Source organism: Phacochoerus africanus, chromosome 7, assembly GCF_016906955.1.
Source record: "Phacochoerus africanus isolate WHEZ1 chromosome 7, ROS_Pafr_v1, whole genome shotgun sequence".
Classification (NCBI taxonomy): Eukaryota; Metazoa; Chordata; class Mammalia; order Artiodactyla; family Suidae; genus Phacochoerus; species Phacochoerus africanus.
In genome coordinates this window covers 96,883,028-96,902,447 of record NC_062550.1, presented here as the reverse complement: position 1 = coordinate 96,902,447, position 19,420 = coordinate 96,883,028, and the positions used below count along the sequence as shown (strand labels likewise).

Here is a 19,420-nt window from a genome sequence, read left to right as displayed (position 1 = left end):
AATTAGGCACACATTTTATTTTATATGTCTTCATCAGTGTTGCAAATATCATAAACAAAATGAAAAAAAGGATGGAAAACACTCATCACACAGAAAAAAGTTCGTTGTTCAAAAGAGATGAATCTGAACCTCAACATTCTTTGTGCTCTTTTAAAATATTATTAAAACAGTAATTCAAAGGGACAAACAAGTCAAAACTACATATTTTATTAATTAAAATTAAGATAGTAAACCAACTAAAAGTATACCACTTAAAAATAACCTCTTATTACCAACCTAGAAAAGTCTGATTTGTCATCATGTAATAATAACTCAGGAGCCTACTACTAGGTGCATAGACAAATTTTCTTTCACAAACAAGTTCTTTTGAAGTAGAGAGACCCTATAGATGACTAGATTATCATTTTTTAAGTGGCTGCAAAAAATGCCTATGTAGATAGTCAATCTTTTCATAGAATTGAATATTAAGTAACATGGTGACCATTTAAAGTTGAAACTTCTTGTCTACCAATTTTTTTTTTTACTAAAACTGTTTTTAAGCATGTAAATTAACTTAAAAGATCAATTCTTAATTATCTACAGCAAAAAAGAACTTTGGTACCAATAAATTAGAAGTAGGGAATCAAAATGTACTTTGTCGTTTTACAGTGTGTTTTAGGAATTAAACTGGAAATGCGCAGATACGAAAATGTGAACGTCTTGTTCATTTGATACCTACATGATTGTGAGGAACAAAGAGCCCACCTATTCTGAATTAATGATATAAAGAAAACACTAGCCTAAAATTTCTTCCAAAAAGATTAATGGGGAGTTCCCGCTGTGGCTTGGAAGGTAAGAACCCAGCCTAGTGTTTGTGAGGATTCGGTTCGAACTCTGGCCTCGATCAGTGGGTGAAGGATCCAGCGTTACTACAAGCTGTGGCATAGGTCACAGATGTGGCTCCATCAGGTGTTGCCGTAAAAAGATTAAAAAAAAAAAAAAGATTAATGGGTCACACCCTGCAATTTAGGCAAGAGATGAATCAAGAATTAAGTGCTTTATTTTTCAATGCTCCCTCTCCTTTTTGATAGGAGCAATAAGATAGTAGAATAAAAATAATTCCAATAGGTTCTCCCACCTGATAGGAGGCTAAGAAGAACAACAAAATAAATAAAAAAGAAAGAGTGATTTAAAAACCAAAAAGGCAGGGAGACCCCACCAAGGTGCAATGGGTTAAGAATCTGAAAGCAGGAGCTTGGGTCACTGTAGAGTCGTGGGTTCCATTCCCAGGACCTTCAGTGGGCAAAAGGGTTTGGCATTGGCCCAGCTGCAGCTCAGATTCAATCCCTGGCCTGGGAACGTCCATATGCTATGGTGTGGCCATCAAAAGAAAAAAGAAGGCAGACCAAGCAAGGGGTGAGGTGGGTTTAGCAGAATACCTGAGGCCAGTCAACCCTTTTGCAAAACTCAGAGCAATACTGTAAATCCTTCCTAAATCACACCCAGGACCATGCACATTGCACAAGAAATTTTCACAATTCTTTGCTATAAAACATATAGAAAGTTACTAACACATTTTAATTTTAAGAAACAAAAAAGAAACAAATTCAACATACATAGCACTTTTTACTTTTTCAAATGATTATCCTAAAAACTTTTCTTAAAATGAGATTTTACAAAGTTCCTACTCTCCAAGTCATCAAGTAAACACTGAAAACAACTTATGAGTACTATAGGCTGATTCTTTACGGAGGACACATTTTTCATAAATTTAGACCAAAATGAACTAATTGGAATTTAATTCTAAATTCAGTTTGTGATTTCTGGATATAATACTGGAATAAAACCAGTAAAAAAAATAATTTTTCTTACGTATGTTTACCTCTCAAATACTTTAGTTTGGGAAATATTCATATTCTTAGCCCACAAGATTACTTTTAGAGTTTGAAAGATGACAGATAAAAACCAAAAAAGGGGTTCGGTCATTGTCAAAATAAAATGAATACAAACACTGACCACAACAACTCTCTACTCAATCCAATAAATTAAACCACTTCAGTCGAGCTCAGCTCACTTGAATTTTTAAAACCATTTTTCTCCAGCTTCATAACTGGACTGAACATCGCTCCACACCAGGGGGGAGATAAGCGTGCTGGAAAGATCGCAATGAATGAAACACTTCAGCGCTGGAAGGAATCGTCAGGATGTGCTCCGGTGCCCGCAGTTTACAAAGAAGGAAATTGAAGCCCAAACTGAGTCACCTGATCAAATGACTTGACCAAAGTCAGGTTCCTCGGATGACCCATTCATTCATCCATCCATTCTGTTACAGTCATACACCCACAACTACCGACAGCTGCCTAAATATCAGGCTTAGGGCAAGTTGCAGAAAACAAGGAGGGAGGCAGCTTCCACCACTGCCAAGGCAATCTTTCCCCCCACTTTTTAAAAAAAAATTGTTTTAAACTTTGGCCACGGCATGCAGAAGTTGCCAGGCCAAGGATCGAACCTTGTAATCCAAGCAGCTGCAGTGACAACACTGGGTCTTGAACCCACAGAGCCACAGGAGAACGCCTCCCCTTGTCTTCTTAAAATCATTCCTGAAAAAGTCCTAATCTGCAAGATCTCCTAGCAGAGTTCCACAGCCTTCATAGAATCCGGCCCACTTTCAGTTTCACACATTTCAGTAAACACAGTTGGCCTCTATTGTGTTTATTTTAAGTGATGAAGTGTTTACTTTAAGTGATTAAAAGTTAACAAAGAGAAGCACATTATTCTGAATGAGTCCCTCTCCAATACATTTAGAGCTTAAGGAAGTGCCATCAGAAAATGCCCTAAATACACAAATAAGTTCACAGAGAGGACAGCTGACAAAATCAGAGTGATCTGAGGTATCGATAGGGATCAGTTAAGTCCAACAGCTCAAGTTTGCCAAGTGCGGAAGGTAAATAGCTCCCATTTCATTCAGCAGTGGGGACAGTTTTCTGAGATGCAAGTGTGTTAAAAAGACCTCCAAACTCACGTTCAAGTTCACAACAAATGACTCATATGTCTCAGCCAAGCCTTTGCCCTTAAGATTAACTTTCCTTGATTTCTATTTGAGTAAAGGACAATTAGAATAAAAAAAGAGACAAAACCTAAAATTTAATATGCCAGCTAAAGGAAACTCAAATTCTATGTACAAACAAAACAGCAATAGCACAAACTGCATTTTTTTTTTTTTAAATAGGATGTCCTGTGAACTTACCATCAACCATAAACCATCCCTCATTTTGCCTGTACGCTTAACATTCTTTAATATCATGTCTGGCCCTTAAATGTTTTGCGTATCTCAAGTCACAGTCAACTTTGAGAGAAGTAGGAGGCCACATTGACAAAGCTCTTAAATAAAACAACCCAGAAGTAAGGCACTTTGAAATATTAAACAGCAGCTGTCTGTGCACCCAGTTTCAGGGTTTTATACTAAAATGATCCACAGCTTTTACAGAGCTCCTGTAGGTGACCACGGGGTGAACGCTGATAAAAGAAAGCTTCACTGAGGCTCTCTGAAGGCTGACTTTCCTGAAGCTGTGCGCAGTTCAGGTCGAAAGTGCTGTTGTGTTCTTCTACTTCTCAAACTTCCAGATTTGATTTTTATCTGCAGCATCACACGTTCTCATCTGAACATCAGGTCGGCCCTCAGGTGTCCGGTAAGCACTGAGACACAGCCCCGAGTGGGGATGAAAAATGGTTCCATCTTCTTTAAAATGCCAAATAATGTTGGCTGGAATAGGAGACCCGTCTTTGGGACAATTCTGCATCCCCACGTGATTTTTGTGTTCAGGAACCTCTGCACATAACTCTGTCACGGAATTAAACCTTATTTCTCGGTTTGAAGTATATTCAAAGAATTGGTTGCCTCCTTGGCCGTGGCAGCCAAAGAGTGAAAGGTTAGCACCTGTAGGGTTGTTTTCAGGAGAATTATAATCTAAACATTCAGAAGAGATACCTATACTGCGAATAGCCCCATGCCAGCCTGGCCTGTCCTCTGGAACATGTAAATTCGAAAACACGTTTTTCAAATACCAGTCAAAGCTCTTGCACCTCAGCCGCTCCCGTAGTAATTTTCTTTCGGAAATATCTCCGTACGCTTCCTTCCGGGCTGGAGGGTTTCGATTGTAGAAATGCTCTTTGTACTCGTCCATCCACACTTCCGCTGCCCGAGCAGTATTCTGCAGGAAGTTGGGCCGAGCATACGGTGCCCGTTTGGGGAATACGTGGCCCACGTGGGAACACGGGTGGATCTCCAGTTTACCTCCACACTGCCACACCCTGAAAGACAGCTCGAGGTTCTCACCTCCCCACACTTCCATCCCAGTGTCATACGTTCCCAGGTACTGAAAGTATTTCTTGCTGACGGCAAACAGTCCTCCAGCCATGGTGGGCGATCGGATAGGGTCAATTCTCGATTTCCGCCGGTCCCTTTCGTGTTTGGGGACAGAATGCCACTGGAATGTTAAACGCCAGTCAAACCCACCAATCATAGGCTCCCCAGTCTGCATATAGAACTCAAAAGTATTCCAATCAATGGTGTCTATAACAGGACAAACGATGGCTGTTTCATCTTCAGCAATCCTTTCCAAAAGTGGCTCCAACCAACCCGCATTACACTCACAGTGACAATCCAGGAAAGTAAGGACATCCCCAGTGGCAAAAGTGGCCCCAATCAGACGAGCCCTAACCAGCCCCTCCCGCTTATTTGTTCTAATCAAGCGGACTCTATCGAGGTTGCTGATGTAAGTTTCAAGTTGTGTCTTCAAATAAACTCTGTCACTCAAGTCATCCACTAAGATGATCTCCTTCAAAAGGACGGCGGGAGACGTTTCCAAAACACTGTGGATGGTGCGGAGCAAAGTCGACCAGGCTTCATTATAGAAAGCGATGACAACAGAAGTGGTGGGAAGTCTCCTGTAGTCAAACGTCTTGGATTTGCATTCGTACATTCTTTTATCCTCTATGTGGCGATGCAAGGAAATCCTATCACTGAGGTAAATATTAATGGCATATCTCTCAATGAGTTCTTCCTGCTGCTTCAGCTCACCCTCGTTGAGCTGCAGTTTGCTGCCTTTCCCCCACTCCCCAAGTGCATGAGAATCTGCAGGGGGCTTCTCATAAAGCGGGCGAGACAAATCCACTGCTTTTTTCCCAGAGTCTGAGAGCTGTCTTGACCCCCTCTCCCTGGCGAGACCGGCTCCTGCCGAGGCTTGCAAAGTGGAGACGGAGAGTTCCACCAGGAGATAGGCCACCGTTAAGAGCGCCAGCAGCAGGCAGCTTTTGCCTGCCCACGTCCATCTCACGGCCATCCGGATCCTCATGGCTGGGGCACAGACGCAGCCACCAGAGTCACCACGCAGGAGAAAGGCTTCGGACCCGCAGAAGCTTGAGTTCCCGTCTCAGGTAGCAGCGAACCTCCGAGCAGGTCCCTCCGTGCACGTAGACGCTCGACTCCCTTCCAGCCACGGGGGCTTCCCGGGAGTCACCTGGGACCTCCCGGTGGTCGGCCTCCGACGCAGCCCCAACTCCTCTCTCCCCACTTCCTCCTGCTAGTCTCACAACTTTTCACAAACTCTCCAGCCAACACCCCACCCTCCCAGGGTCGAGGATAAACCCCTCCCCTTCCCACTTACTCCTCCTGGTGGTTGGTTCGCGAAAGTCGTCGGCCAGGCCCAGGCCTAGAGGCGACGCCGCGGGGAGGGCTGGGGGCCGGGGCCGAGAGGACCAAGGTGGCCCCGGTTCCGGCCCATTCTGGCTCCCACTGCGTCTGGGGCCGCTCTCAACACCACCTCCACCATAGGTCCTCAAAGGTCCTCCTGGGGGCCAAGCGTGGACAGGAGGCAAGGGTACCAACCGCTTGAGCGTCTCAGCACAAAAAAGAGAAAAACAGAGTAAAACTTACCAAGTTGTTTGCCGTTGGGACTAAAGTCCACGGAAGTGATCGCGGCTTTATGGCCTTTAAAATAACGCTCCAGAACGGGGTCCTCCTGGGAAGGGAAGTTGGCAAATTTTGAAAGCAGGTGCAGACCTTGCATTGGGGAGGGTCGGGGATCAACGCTGTCCCCTCCCCCGCGGGCCGGCCCGGGCCCGGCCACATCTGCGGCGGGGGTGCGGAGCAGGAGCGCCCCGCGCGATCCCACGAGGCCACCCCAACGCGGGTGGGCCGAGCTCCGCCTTCCCCGCAGAACCGGCGAAATCCTCCACTCGCGCTTCCCAGAACCGAGCGCGCGCTGGAGACCACCCGGGCAGCGCCACGGAAATGCACGTTCCGGGGCCCCTCCCGCCGGCACGCAGCCGCAGGTGCGAGGCGGGGCCCGCGCTTCGGTACTTTTGAAAAACCTCCCAGGTGATTCTGACGCAGGCGCTCCACGGAAACCCTGAGAGAATTCTGGGGGCCATGGGGCTGCCCGGGCTGTCTGAGCGCCGGGACTCGGCGGGGAGCGCCCGGGAGTCCGGCCAGGGCTCTGCGCGCCGGCTGCGCCAGCGGCGGAGGTTGAGTCGCGGGCGCCCTGGAGCCGGGGGCAAGAGGCTAGCGGCTCGGGAGCCGGCGGAGGACACCTGCCTCCATCTCCCGCCAGGTGCGGGCGCGGTCCTGACCTGGCCCCCCAGCCCGCAGGACCGGCTCCGGGGAGGTGCGCCCCAGCCCGTCCTTACCGGGGCGGAGGCCATGGGGGGAGTGGTCGGTTCCCGGCTCCGGCCCGCGGGGGGAACCGGGGGAAGGGAGGGGATGGGGTAGGAAGGGGGACCGTGCGGCGCCCGGAACCGTCTGCCTCGAGCGGCAGCGCCTCCCGGTCACTACAACAACGGCGGCCCAGTCAAACCCCGCGCTCCAGGCTTGGCCTGTCGAGCTCCGAGGCTCCGCCGGCGCGGTAGAGTTGGGCCTCAGCCAGCGGGCCGGCGGGACGCCCCGCCCCTTTCCCCCCGCCCCGGGGGGAGGCGGGTGTCAGGTGCCCCCACAGTACAAAGCCAAAGTTCACTAACACCTGCGCTCCCCGCGGCTTGACGCTGGAAGGAGGGTAGTAACCGGGATGGAAAGGAAACCCAAGGGTGGGAAAGAGGAATGAGCCTGTGATCGATGCAATCAGCGTTCTATTACAAGTTAAAGAGACAGCGCGCGCGAATTTCAGCTTGTTAGGACGCGGGAGGGAGTTTGACCCTAAATGGGCCAGCTTGCTACTTATTAGCATAGGCAAAGGAACTACAACTTTGAAGGATAGATTTGAATTTACTTCATCATTACTTTTCACACAGTGTCTGGCATAATATAAATGTAAATGCTGGGATAAACGTGAATGAATGAATGAATGTTCTTACACCTAATATTTTTCTGCTGTATGTTTCTATCCCAATCTGCTCCTTTGCGCGTATGCTTTAGAGCAGTAAATTGAAACAGGAGCATATTTAAAGCCTTTAGGAAGACTGAGAATCATTTTTTGTTTTGTTTAAATTATTGTAACTATAGTAACTATAACCATTTCACATAGTAACCACAGCTATCTCTACAGTAGGCTTTCTTACACATAATATCATTTGAGCGTCAGCGACACCACGAATTGATAGTTACAAAATGTATCCAACGTTTCCAACTTATAAACTAGATTATTAAATATTTTCTTAAATATTTTTACATAGAATTGTCAAAGATCACACAAAGGCAGCACTTCTAGTTCCAAATCCATATCCTTTTCTACCCTGCCTGAAAGCGTGACGGACTCAGCTGAAAACTACATTAAAAGATTCTTGGCAGCTTGAGACCATGTAATAGGCCGCAACTGGTAAGATAGCGCTCTATGCAAATGAAAGATGTAATACACACTAGAATTACAGGATCTCTATTCTTCCAGTGACAGGATTATTTTCAATGAATACCGTATACACCAATTAAGCAAACAGGAAATAGCTCTAGACTACAGTATTAGTTTAAGTATACGTAGGTTGAATATCTCCTGTATATTTGGCCCTGAGAAATACATGAATATGGGGTGGGATCAAGGGCCCTGCAGATGCAATAAGCCACTTAGGTGATTGTCATGAGAATCTCAGCTGTGTACAATGAGAAACATCGCTCTAGTCTAGGCGGCGTGTCCTCTGTCAGTTAAAATATTTAAACCTTTTCCCCAATTATCAAAAAAAAAAAAAAACATGTTTTCAGTTGAAGAGAAGAAAAAAGAATTACATGGTGCCCTGTCACCTGAAAATTGACTTTTAAAAAACTTATCACCTGTTATGATATGCTCACCACACAGGTACCCTTCTAAGTAGGTTTTTTTTTTTTTTTTTTTATGGCCACACCTGCAGCCTATGCAAGTTCCAGGGCCAGGAATTGAATCTGAGCCTCAGTTGTGGCAATGCCAGATCTTTTAACCCACTGCACTGGACCAAGGGTGGAATCCATACCTCCACAGCAACCTGAGCTGCTGCAGTTGGATTTTTTTTTTTTTTTTTTTTTTTGCCACACCAGGCTAGGGGTCAAATCAGAGCTATAGCCCCTGGCCTATACCACAGCCACCACAATGCCAGATCTGAGGCTACGATCAATCTACACCACAGCTCACAGCTGAGCAAGGCCAGGGATCGAACCTGTGTCCTAATGGATGCTAATCAGATTCATTTCCACTGAGCCATGACGGGAACTCCCATGTTGTTGGATTCTTAACCCCCTACCCACTGCAGCACTGGGAGGTGGGTTCAGGGAGTGGGGAGCCATGACGGGAACTCCTCTCCTAAGAATTTTAGTAGAGAAATAATAGTATCTTTTCTTCTTCCAGTTTTATTGAGATATAATTGAATTATAGCACTGTGTAAGTTTAAGGCATACAAGACAATAATGCGACTTTTATACATCATGAAATGATTATCACAGAAAGTTTAGTGAACATCCATCCATCATCTCACACAGAAACAAAATGAAAAATATTTTTCCTTGTGATGAAAACTCTTATGATTTTCTCTTAAGAACTTTCAGATATGACATACTGAAGTGTTAATTATACTAGTTATGTTGTGCATTATATAGAGAGAATCTTTTTCCCATTTCCATTTTACAGATGAGGAAATTGACCTGAGGAGACACTTGGGTGCTTAGTTACAAGCACATAGTTAGGAAGTAGCAGGGCTTTAGGTTCTACTGGGTATTTCCAGACTCTGCCTCTTAACCACTAAGTCCTGCTTCCCTTATGTGGTTGCAAGTGTATTATAAAACGTAAAATTCTGTATCCTATCTAATGCTTTGCTAGTAAGTTTTACAAAAAAAAAAAAAGGTAACATCTCCTTTATTTCCATTCCACTGTTCTCATTTATTATTCCAAACTGCCCCTCCCATGATTATTTTCTTTATTTGATTTTATTTCTTTTTGCTATTTGTAACGTTTGCAAACAGCAAAAGCTCAGAGGTGGGCATTTGGAAATGTGCCCCAAATTAGTGTTATTTTTTCTAACCCCAAGCCAGTTAGAGTTCACGTCATTTTACTCGCTGTAGTAATTATTTTGGACCCCCTCAAATTGCAAGTTTATTCATCTGAATGGGAGCCACAATATTTCATAATATTTAAAAGTCTACAAGGTATCATTGGAGGCTAGGTACAAAGGTAGGGCAAAACTGATTCTTTAATTAGCCCTCCCTCTCCAGATGCCTCTCAAATGAGAGTGAGATGGACTGAGAGTTTGGGGTTAGTAGATGCAAACCATAGCATTTGGAGTGGGTAAGCAACAAGGTCCTGCTGTCTAGGATGGGGAACTATATCCAATCACTTGTGATGGAACATGATGGAAGATAACACAAGAAAAAGAATATATACATATGTGTGTATATATATATATATATGTCACTTTGCTGTACAGCAGAAATGGACAGAACATTGTAAATCAATGATAATTAAAAAAAAAAGAAATCAAATTTACATTTGAGCACTTAGGAAGCGTTGCTCTTATTTTAGCAGGAGTCGTCCTGAGGTAAGTTCCTTTCAATGGTTGAGAATCCAGGCATAGCACAAAAGTGCCATCTACTGCTCATTTCTCTCTGTGGCATTGGACTGAAAATACAGGTGACCCTTGAATAAGGTTTTGAACTACTCGGGTCCACACATATGTAGAGCTTTTTTCAGTAAATACATTGGAAATATTTTTGGAGATTTGCAACAATTTGAAAAAAGTTTCAGATAAACTTTGATAGTCTAGAAATATCAAAGGTAAGCGATATTTAACATAAAATTAATAACGTGTTCTCCCTACTGTTTTATAATTTGCTTTCAAATAATTATATTAGCCATACAGCATGCCTCTCTTGTAATTAGAGAAACTGCACATCAGCCTATTATCACAGGGACGTTTTTCATGTAATAACGTTTCCAATACCGTACTACGAATATAACTGTAAAACTATATGCCATAAACATTGTATATTTATTCATTCCTCAGTGTATAGGCTAGGCTACTGTGAAGCATTTGTATTGATTACACTAGGCTATCATAAAGCAATCATACTGCTGCTTCTTCACCATCAATGCATGAATAGTTATACCTGTAAATAAATATGGATTTCTTTTCCATGCTTTCATTCATTTTTTCCTTTTCATTTTTGCTCCTAGTGTTAATAATATGTATAACATCTACAGTGCCTTGCATTATATAAGACAATATTGATGCAGACACAGATGATTCAACTTGCAAACAGGTGATATAAACTCACAGTATCGATAAATATAGTACCATTTATAAATGTATTTTCTCTCTCTTTGATTTTCTTAGTAACATTTTCTTTTCTCTAGTTTACTTTATTGTAAGAATTCAGCATGCATCATACAAAAGAGGTGTGAACTGGAACTGACCGTGTATGGTATGGTTGAGACTTCCAATCAACAGTAGGCTATTAGAAAAAAAAAAAAATTGAGGAGTCAAATGTTGTACATAGATTTTCGACTGCCCAGGGGTCAGCACCCCAACCCTTGCATTAGTTAAGGGTCAACTACTTTGTAGACTGTTGCTGGCAGTGCAACTCTCTTCTGGATATAGTTGTTTTAAAGTATAGAAGAATATGTAGAAAGGAAAGTACCAGATCCTTCTGAAGCATTAAACCTTTTTTAAAAAGACTGTGAGGGATGTATGTCAATCAACATGAAGCTGCCAAATCCTGTTGACTATATCCTCACAACAGATTTGATCTTCCCATCTTTCTGTTCTTTTGGCTCCAGCCCCCCTATAGGCCCCCTTCCTCTATTTCCTGAAGTATTTTCAAAACCCTCAATTTACTTTCTGATTTCAAGACTTACCTGTGCCTTGGCATCCTGTGCGCTGCCAACAAATATATAAGAATCACCAGGGTAGCTTAAGTACCAATTCTTGGGCCTCACCCCAGAGATTTTGATTTAAAACATCTGATGTAAATACTGGAAATCTGTGTGTCCTCAGATAAGTTTCCCAGATGATTATAATGTGCATCAATATTTGGGAGCCACTGGGCAAATCATGCTGCAGGACTTTTAAAAATGCACTTTGTGGCTTCGTGGTCTAAACCTCAAACCAAGTCTCATTTCATAAACAACCACACCTCCCTGGGGCCAATATTTAAGCCATTGCAGGAAACTCCTGCAGGAACTGGGTATTAGGGTCACCTGACAGTCTTGTTAAACTGCAGAGAGCCAGGTCACACTCAAGAGAGTTTCTGATATAGTAGGTCTGGGGTCTGGGAATTTGTCTTTATAGTTCCTAGGTGTAGTGCTTATGCTATCAATGAACAATTCTTTGGCAATTGGCAGACTAAATAAAAAGCGGGGGGGGGGGGGGAAGGGAGAGGCAGGAAGTAGAATGCCAAGGGCTGAGGGGGAGAAGATGAGTTACTATTTAATGGGTACAGCATTTCAGTCAGCAAAGATAAGAAAAGTTCTAGATGGATGATGGCAATAGTTTCTCAACAAGGTGGATACAGTTAGTGTCACTGAGCTTTACGCACAAATGGTTAAACAGTAAGTTTTACGTTCTGTGTATTCTACCAAAATTAAAAAAAAAAAAAAAAGGAAAAAGGAAGTACTAAGGGGAAGACAGCACACAAAGCATCTCATTCTTGGGGACTGGAGGGCACTATAGGAAAGGGGTGGGAGGGGGAGTTCTGGCACTGTACTTATACTGGCAGTAGAGACGTAGAGAAATTGATAGATTTGTGCAAGGGCCACATAAGTAAAATGAAGGGAGGGGGTAGGAAAAAAAAGTGAAATGCTGTCCTTGGTCCTGAACCAGGAGTTCCTCTTGGCAAATTGTTATGACTGGCCTTGGGACCCTGGCAACTCCCTTTTTAGGGCTTACACGTTCGTGTCTAATTAAACAAACAAGCAAACAAAAAAATGTAGTTTTTACTGCCTCCAAACAAATGAAATCATGATAATAATTCACAATTTACCCAGCTGATTCCATGTATTTTGACTGCTGCATCAGGTTTCTACTTGCCTTTTTTCCCATTAGGTAGGAAAGGCAGCACATATTCCACTTGCCTATCCTAATTATAAGCTTGTGCACTTGAAGGTCACTGATGGGAAACATCGCTAGGACTTGCCAAGAGACTGTATAAGAGGGATGAAGGGGAAAATGGATGTGAACGTGGCTTTGCTTAAACGGCACTCCTCAAGGAGGCTTCAGAGACCACCCTATTTACTACGGCTCCTCTTTCCACTCATTCCCAGTCTGATTACCGTGTGTCATTTTCTCATAGTCCTTACCGTTCTCTCTGCTTCCACCTCTCTAAAATCTCTGTGTGACCCCCTTCTTTTACTTCACTTGGGTCTCACAAGTTTTTAAAAAGTCATGCCCCTTCTCATTCTATATCACAACACCGTCTTTCTTCAAACATGTATGTCTCACAACTAAAAAATAGGAAAATGATTTGAAAATACATTTCACCAAAGAACATATATAAATGGCCAATAAACACATGAAAAGAGTCCGAACATCATTAATCATTAGAGAAATGCAAATCAAAGCCACAATGAGGAGTTACCATCGTGGCACAGTGGAAATGAAGCCGACTAGGAACCATGAGGTTGCAGGTTCCATCCCTGGCCTTGCTCAGTGGATTAAGGATCCAGCATTGCTGTGAGCTGTGGTGTAGGTCAAAGACATGGCTCAGATCCCACGTTGTGGCTGTGGCATAGGCCAGTGGCTGTGGCACAGGCCAGAGGCTGTAGCTCCAATTCACCCCTAGCCTGGGAACATCCATATGCCACTGGTACAGCCCTAAAAATCATTAAAAAAAAAAAAAAGCCACAATGAGATACTACTTCATAGCCATTGGATGGCTATAATCAAAAAGATGAATGATCCTACATTGCAAGGATGTTTCAACATATGCAAATCAATAAATATGATACATTACAAGCATGATAGGGAGTTCCCCTTGTGGCACAGTGGAAACGAACTCGACTAGTATCCATGAGGGTGAGGGTTCAACCCCTGGCCTTGCTCAATGGGTCAGGGATCCAGCATTGCCATGAGCTGTGGTGTAGGTCGCAGACTTGGCTCGGATCCCATGTTGCTGTGGCTGTGGTGTAGGCTGGCAGCTGCAGCTCTTATTTGACCCCTAGCCTGGGAACTGCCATATGCCACAGATGAGGCCATTTAAAAAAAAAAAAAAAGGAAGAAAAAAAATGACAAAAAGCATATGACCGGCTTAATAGATACAGAAAAAGAACATGATAAAATTCTATATACTTTATGATAAAAACTCTCAATAAATTTGGCATAGGAGAAACATACATCAACATCATAAAGGCCATATAGGACAAACCCACAGGTAACACCATAGTCAATGATGAAAGGTTGAAAGCTTTCCCTCCAAGATTAGGAAGAAGACAAGGGTGCTCACTCTTTCCACTCTGATTCAACATAGTACTGGAAATCCCAGACAGAACAATATCCAAGGAAGACAAATAAAAGGCATCCAAGTTGGAAAGGAAGAAGCAAAACTGTCCATTTGCTGATGACATAATATTATATATAGAACATCCAGGGAGTTCCCGTCGTGGCGCAGTGGTTAACGAATCCGACTAAGAACCATGAGGTTGCGGGTTCGGTCCCTGCCCTTGCTCAGTGGGTTAACGATCCAGCGTTGCTGTGAGCTGTGGTGTAGGTTGCAAACGCAGCTCGGATCCCGCATTGCTGTGGCTCTGGCGTAGGCCGGTGGCTACAGCTCCGATTCGACCCCTAGCCTGGGAACCTCCATATGCTGCGGGAGCAGCCCAAGAAATAGCAACAACAGCAACAACAACAAAAAAAGACAAAAGACAAAAAAAAAAGAACATCCTAAAGACTATACCAAAAAACCATTAGACCTAACAAACAAACTCAATAAAGCTATGAGATACAAAATCAACATACTAAAATCAGCTGCTTCTCTACACACTAACAATAAACCACCTGAAAATTAAATAAAACAACCTTGTTTACAATAGCATTAAACAAAAGAAGTGGATGAAAGAAATTCAAGAAAAAACAATGAAAAGACAGCCTGTGTTCATTAATCAGAAGATTTAATATTATTAAAATGTCCATACTACCCAAAGTCACATTTATAGATTCCATGAAATCCCTATGAAAATGCCAGTTCTAAAATTTGCATGGAACCGCAAAACACCTTGAATAACTAAAACAATCCTGAGAAGAACAAAGCTGGAAGCAACACACTTCCTCATTTCACACTATAATACAAAGCTACAGTAATCAAAACAGTATGGTAACGTCATAAAAATAGACACATAATCTAATGGAATAGAATCAAAAGCCCAGAAATAAACTGTCACATATATGATCAACTATTGTTTGACAAGAGAGCCAAGAAAGTTCAATGGGGAAAGGACAGACTCTTTGATAAGCTATTTTGAGAAAACTACATAACTTCATGCAGAAGGATAAAACTGGACCCCTATCTTATACCACTCACAAAAATTAACTTGAAATGGATTAAAGATATAAACATAACACTTGAGACCATACAACTCCTAGAAGAAAATCTAGGGGAAAGCTCCTAGATCCTTGTCTTACCAATGATTTTTTTTCATAGTCATACGCAAAACACAAGCAAAAAACACAAAAATTAAGAAATGGAACTACATCAAACTAAAAGTCTTCTACACAGTAAAGGAAATAATCAACACAATTAAAAGACAACCTATGGAATTGGAGAAAATATTTGTAAATCATATCTTTGATAGGCTAACACCTAAAATATATAAATAATTCATTAAACGCAAAAGCAAAATCTGATTAAAAATAGAACTAAAAGACTTTTTTTTTTCAAAGAAGACATACAAATGGTCAACAGGTAGATGAAAAAGGGCTCAACATCACTAAACATCAGGGAAATACAAACCAAAACCATAATGAGATAATCATCTCACACCTGTTAGAATCATCAAGAGACAAGAGGTAAAAGTGTTGGTAAGGATATGGAGAAGAGGAAACACTTGTGTACTGTTGGTAAGAATGTAAATTGGTGCAACCACTATGACAACAGTGTGGAGGTTCCTCAAAAAAACAGAACTACCTTTGGATCCAGCAACCCCACTTCTGGGTATGTATCCAAAGGAAATGAAAACAGGATCTCAAAGAGATATCTGCACTCATATTCATTGCAGCATTATTCACAATAGACTAGAAATGGAAATAACATATACAAATACATATTTCAGCCATTAAAAAAATAAGGGAATCCTGCCATTTGTGATGTCACTGATGAATTTTAAGAGCAATATGCCAAGTAAAGTAATTCAGGAAAAGACAAATACTGTATGATCTTACTTACATGTGGAATCTAAAAACATCAAACTCATAGAAACAGAAGAATGGTGGCTGCCTTGGGTTGGGGAGTAGGGTAACATGGGAGATGGTGGTCAAAGGGCACAAAGTTTCATTTATAAGATGAATAAGTTCTGGGGATCAAATGTACAGCATGGTTAACAATACTGTATTGTAAATCTGAAAATTGATATGAAAGTAAAGCTTTCACCCCAACAACAACAAAATAGTAATTATGCGACATAAAGGATGTATTAAGTAACCTTAACATGGAAAGCATTTTGAAATATAGTCATGCATCAAATCATCACATTGTATACCTTAAACTTACACAAAGTTATATGTCAATTATATCTCCGTGAAACGGGAGGGGAAAAGACAGAAAATAAAAGTGTTAATGAGGATGCAGAGAAACTGAAACACTCCTAAGTAGGTGGTAGCAATGTAAATGTTACCCCAGCTTTATGTTTGGGAGTGGAATTATTGGGTGATAGGGACTTTTTCAGGAATTTCCAACCTGTTCCTCAAAAAAGTCAGAGTTACCACATCATCAATCAATTCCTCTCAAGGTATGTACCCATGATAATGAGCACATATGTCCATACCAAAACCTGGACACAAAGATTCATAGCACTATTACTCATAATAGCCAAAAGTAGACATAACCTAAATATCCATACACAGATTGATGGGTAAACAAAATGTGGTATATCCATACAATAGAAAATTATATGGCAATAAAAAGGGATGGTTCATGCTACAACATGGATGAAACATGAAAACCTTATGCTAATGAAAAAAGCCAGTAGACAATATTTGTTCCCGTTCAGAATAGACGAATTCATAGAGACAGAAAGGGGATTAGTGGTTGCCAGGGACTGTTGGGAGGAAAGAATGAGTAGTGATTACTAATGAGAAAAGGGCTTCTTTTGGGGGTGACAAAAATATTCTGGAATTAAATAATAGTGATAGTTTCACAACCTGAAGAGTATTTTAAAAACCGCCATTTTTATACATAAAAATAATAAATTTTTTTCTTTAAAAAATAAACAGATAACAGCTTATCTTTTATCTAAATTTTATATCCATCATCCTCATGGAATCACAGTGAAAGCCTTACAAACAAGACATAATTGATTGGCGAAGGACTCAACTATGGTTTAGATTAGTCAAAAGCTAAGTATCAGTGTGTTTCCAAGTGAAGATGAGTAAGCAACTGTGAAAAAAAAAAAAAAGTAAGGGGGAAAGTAGCCCGGAACTTTCCATTTATTTCCATAAAATAAAGCACTGTCATTTTATTTATTTATTTATTTATTTATTTATTTATTTTTGGCCTCACCCACGGCATGTGGAAGTTCCTGGGGCCAGGGATCAAACCCGTGCCACAGCAGCAACCTGAGCTGCCGCAGTGTCAATGGCATATCCTTGACCCACAGAGCCACAGGAGAGCTCCAAGAGAGTCATTCATTTTTAGAATTTAGCACCATGGAGATATTGTAGGTATTATTATCCCTGCTGCCTGGCAGATAGTAAGTATTGAACCGCTAGAGTCTTAGCCCCCTGTTTCCTGACTTACCTAAGGTTTGAATAAATGCTCTCTCACCAGAGAAAGGAAAAGGAAGGCAGGTCAGGGGACAGCATTCTGTTGCCTCAGCTTCCCCAGTCCCAGGGATTCAGTCTGAGTCTCACGGAGAGAGGAGGCAGAGGAGAAGCAGAAGCTGTTTTATGATTGAGTCTGGTGAGGCAGCTGGCACGGGCTGCACTGCTTGGGCATCCTGGAAGCTAAGTGGGAAACAGAATGACAAGAGACGGCTCCCTCCTAGGTCTGCATGGACCACAGCATGGCCTTGGCATGGTGGAGACCCTGGGGACCTTTCCCCACTGAGTTTGTGAACAATTAAAATTCAATTGAGTCATTTAAATCAGTGATTCTTAACTAGGGACAATTTTCCCCATGGGACATTTGGCAATGTCTAGAGAGAGACACTTATGGTGGTCACAACTGGGGGTGTGGGTGCTACTGGCATCTGCTGGGTAGAAATCAAGGATGATGCTAAACATCCTACAATGCACAGGACAGCCCCTCACAACAACTATGTAGCCCCAAATGTCAGTAGTGCCAACACTGAGAAATCTTGACCTAAATGAAAGCGCTTAGCACAGTGCCTGGCACTTGTTAAAAGCTCAATAAATGTTGATTCACCATTAAGGGCTGGCTGATCTTCTCCTGGTGTTCATAAAGTTTCCAGATAACTGGCACTCCCCTAAGCTCACCCTAAACCATAGCTTTTTCATCATAAGATATACTTTTAAAAAAAATCACTGTTTTAGTTTTTGACTTGGCATGAGCTGTGATCATTTATATATTTTCTCCTTAAGTGGCTCTCAACAAATCATGGTGGCTGTCAGTTAATGACATCTTAAACTCCCCCAAAAAGCAGTATACTGTAAACTCTTCTAAGCTTCTATTTCCTGTGTTAGATCAGGACTTCCTGAAATCCTGCCTGGAGACATGAAAAAGTAACCTATCCATATGCAAGCTGATTTATTATCACCAATTCAGAGTCACTAATTGACTCTTCTCCTGCTGCTGCTGACAAACACTGCTGTCAAATCCTGCACATGCTAATCTTTTTCTGATGAATACTCAGAACAACAACACAAAACCCAAATTAGCACTGGTAGAGGCCCTGGAAAGTCTTTCAACTTCTTTTTACTAGAGAGGAGAAACCAGAAATCCATGAAGGCTCACTGATTTTCCCGACTCTGTTCAGCTAGACTTTCATGGAGCCAAGGCTACAAATCAGTGCTTCAGAATTCCAGTTACAGGCTGGCTCTGGAACACAAATGTGTCATCTTTATTCAAGATGACCTCTGCCAGAGGTAACGACTCTTGAACCATCTTGAGTGCTTTGGTGACATTCTCTACGGCATGTGATTTTGGTCCTCAGACTGTACCAATATATTCATGTTACGAACTCCTATGAGCCAGGCAATAGTTTAGTTTAGTTTAGTTTTAAATGATTTTTTTTTCCATCATAGCTGGTCTAGTGTTCCATCAATTTTCTACTGTACAGCAAGGGGACCCAGTCACACATACGTATATGCATTCTTTTGCTCACATTGTCATGCTCCATCATAAGTGACTAGATACAGTTCCCAGTGCTATACAGCAGGATCTCATTGCTTATCCATTCCAAAGGCAATAGTTTGCATCTATTAACCCCAAATTCTCAGTCCATCCCACTCCCTCCCCCTCTGCCCTGGCAACCACAAGTCTGTTCTCCAAGCCCATGATTTTCTTTTCCGTGGAAAGGTTCGTTTGTGCCATATTTTAGATTCCAGATATAGGTGATATCACATGGTATTTGTCTTTTTCTTTCTGACTTACTTCACTCAGTATGAGAGTCTCTCGTTCCATCCATGTTGCTGCAAATGGCATTATTTTGTCCTTTTTAAAGGCTGAGTAGTATTCCACTGTGTGTGTGTGTGTGTGTGTGTGTGTGTGTGTGTGTGTATACTACCTCTTCTTAATCCTTTCATCTGGACATTTAGGTTGTTTCCATGTCTTGACTATTGTGAATAGTGCTGCAAGGAACATGCAGGTGCATGTGTCTTCTTCAAGGAAAGT

The 19,420-nt window shown here is 42.1% G+C and overlaps 2 protein-coding genes across 7 annotated transcripts in view; both read right to left on the bottom strand.

Annotated features, from left to right (window-relative positions):
• POC1B (POC1 centriolar protein B) overlaps positions 1-7,025 on the bottom strand; it is a 90,448-nt gene extending 83,423 nt beyond the window's left edge. For 2 of the 6 annotated variants that reach the window (XM_047788317.1, XM_047788319.1), the window contains exon 1: positions 5,915-6,633. In XM_047788317.1, the coding sequence (XP_047644273.1) occupies positions 5,915-6,047 (133 nt within the window). In that variant the 5' untranslated portion in view covers positions 6,048-6,633. Of the gene's footprint in view, positions 1-5,914; positions 6,639-6,666; positions 6,831-6,993 lie in introns of those variants that run through there. The other 4 variants (XM_047788321.1, XM_047788318.1, XR_007135970.1 and 1 more) reach the window with 4 other exon arrangements.
• Positions 192-5,907, bottom strand: GALNT4 (polypeptide N-acetylgalactosaminyltransferase 4). Its single transcript, XM_047788315.1, has one exon. It carries the CDS (start codon positions 5,331-5,333, stop codon positions 3,585-3,587), a length of 1,749 nt encoding a protein of 582 aa, XP_047644271.1. The 5' UTR covers positions 5,334-5,907; the 3' UTR covers positions 192-3,584.
• Positions 7,026-19,420: the final 12,395 nt, after the last annotated feature.

Coding starts and splice junctions, on each gene's coding strand:
- GALNT4 (XM_047788315.1), bottom strand. CDS start 5,333: ATGAGGATCCGGATGGCCGTGAGATGGACGTGGGCAGGCAAAAGCTGC.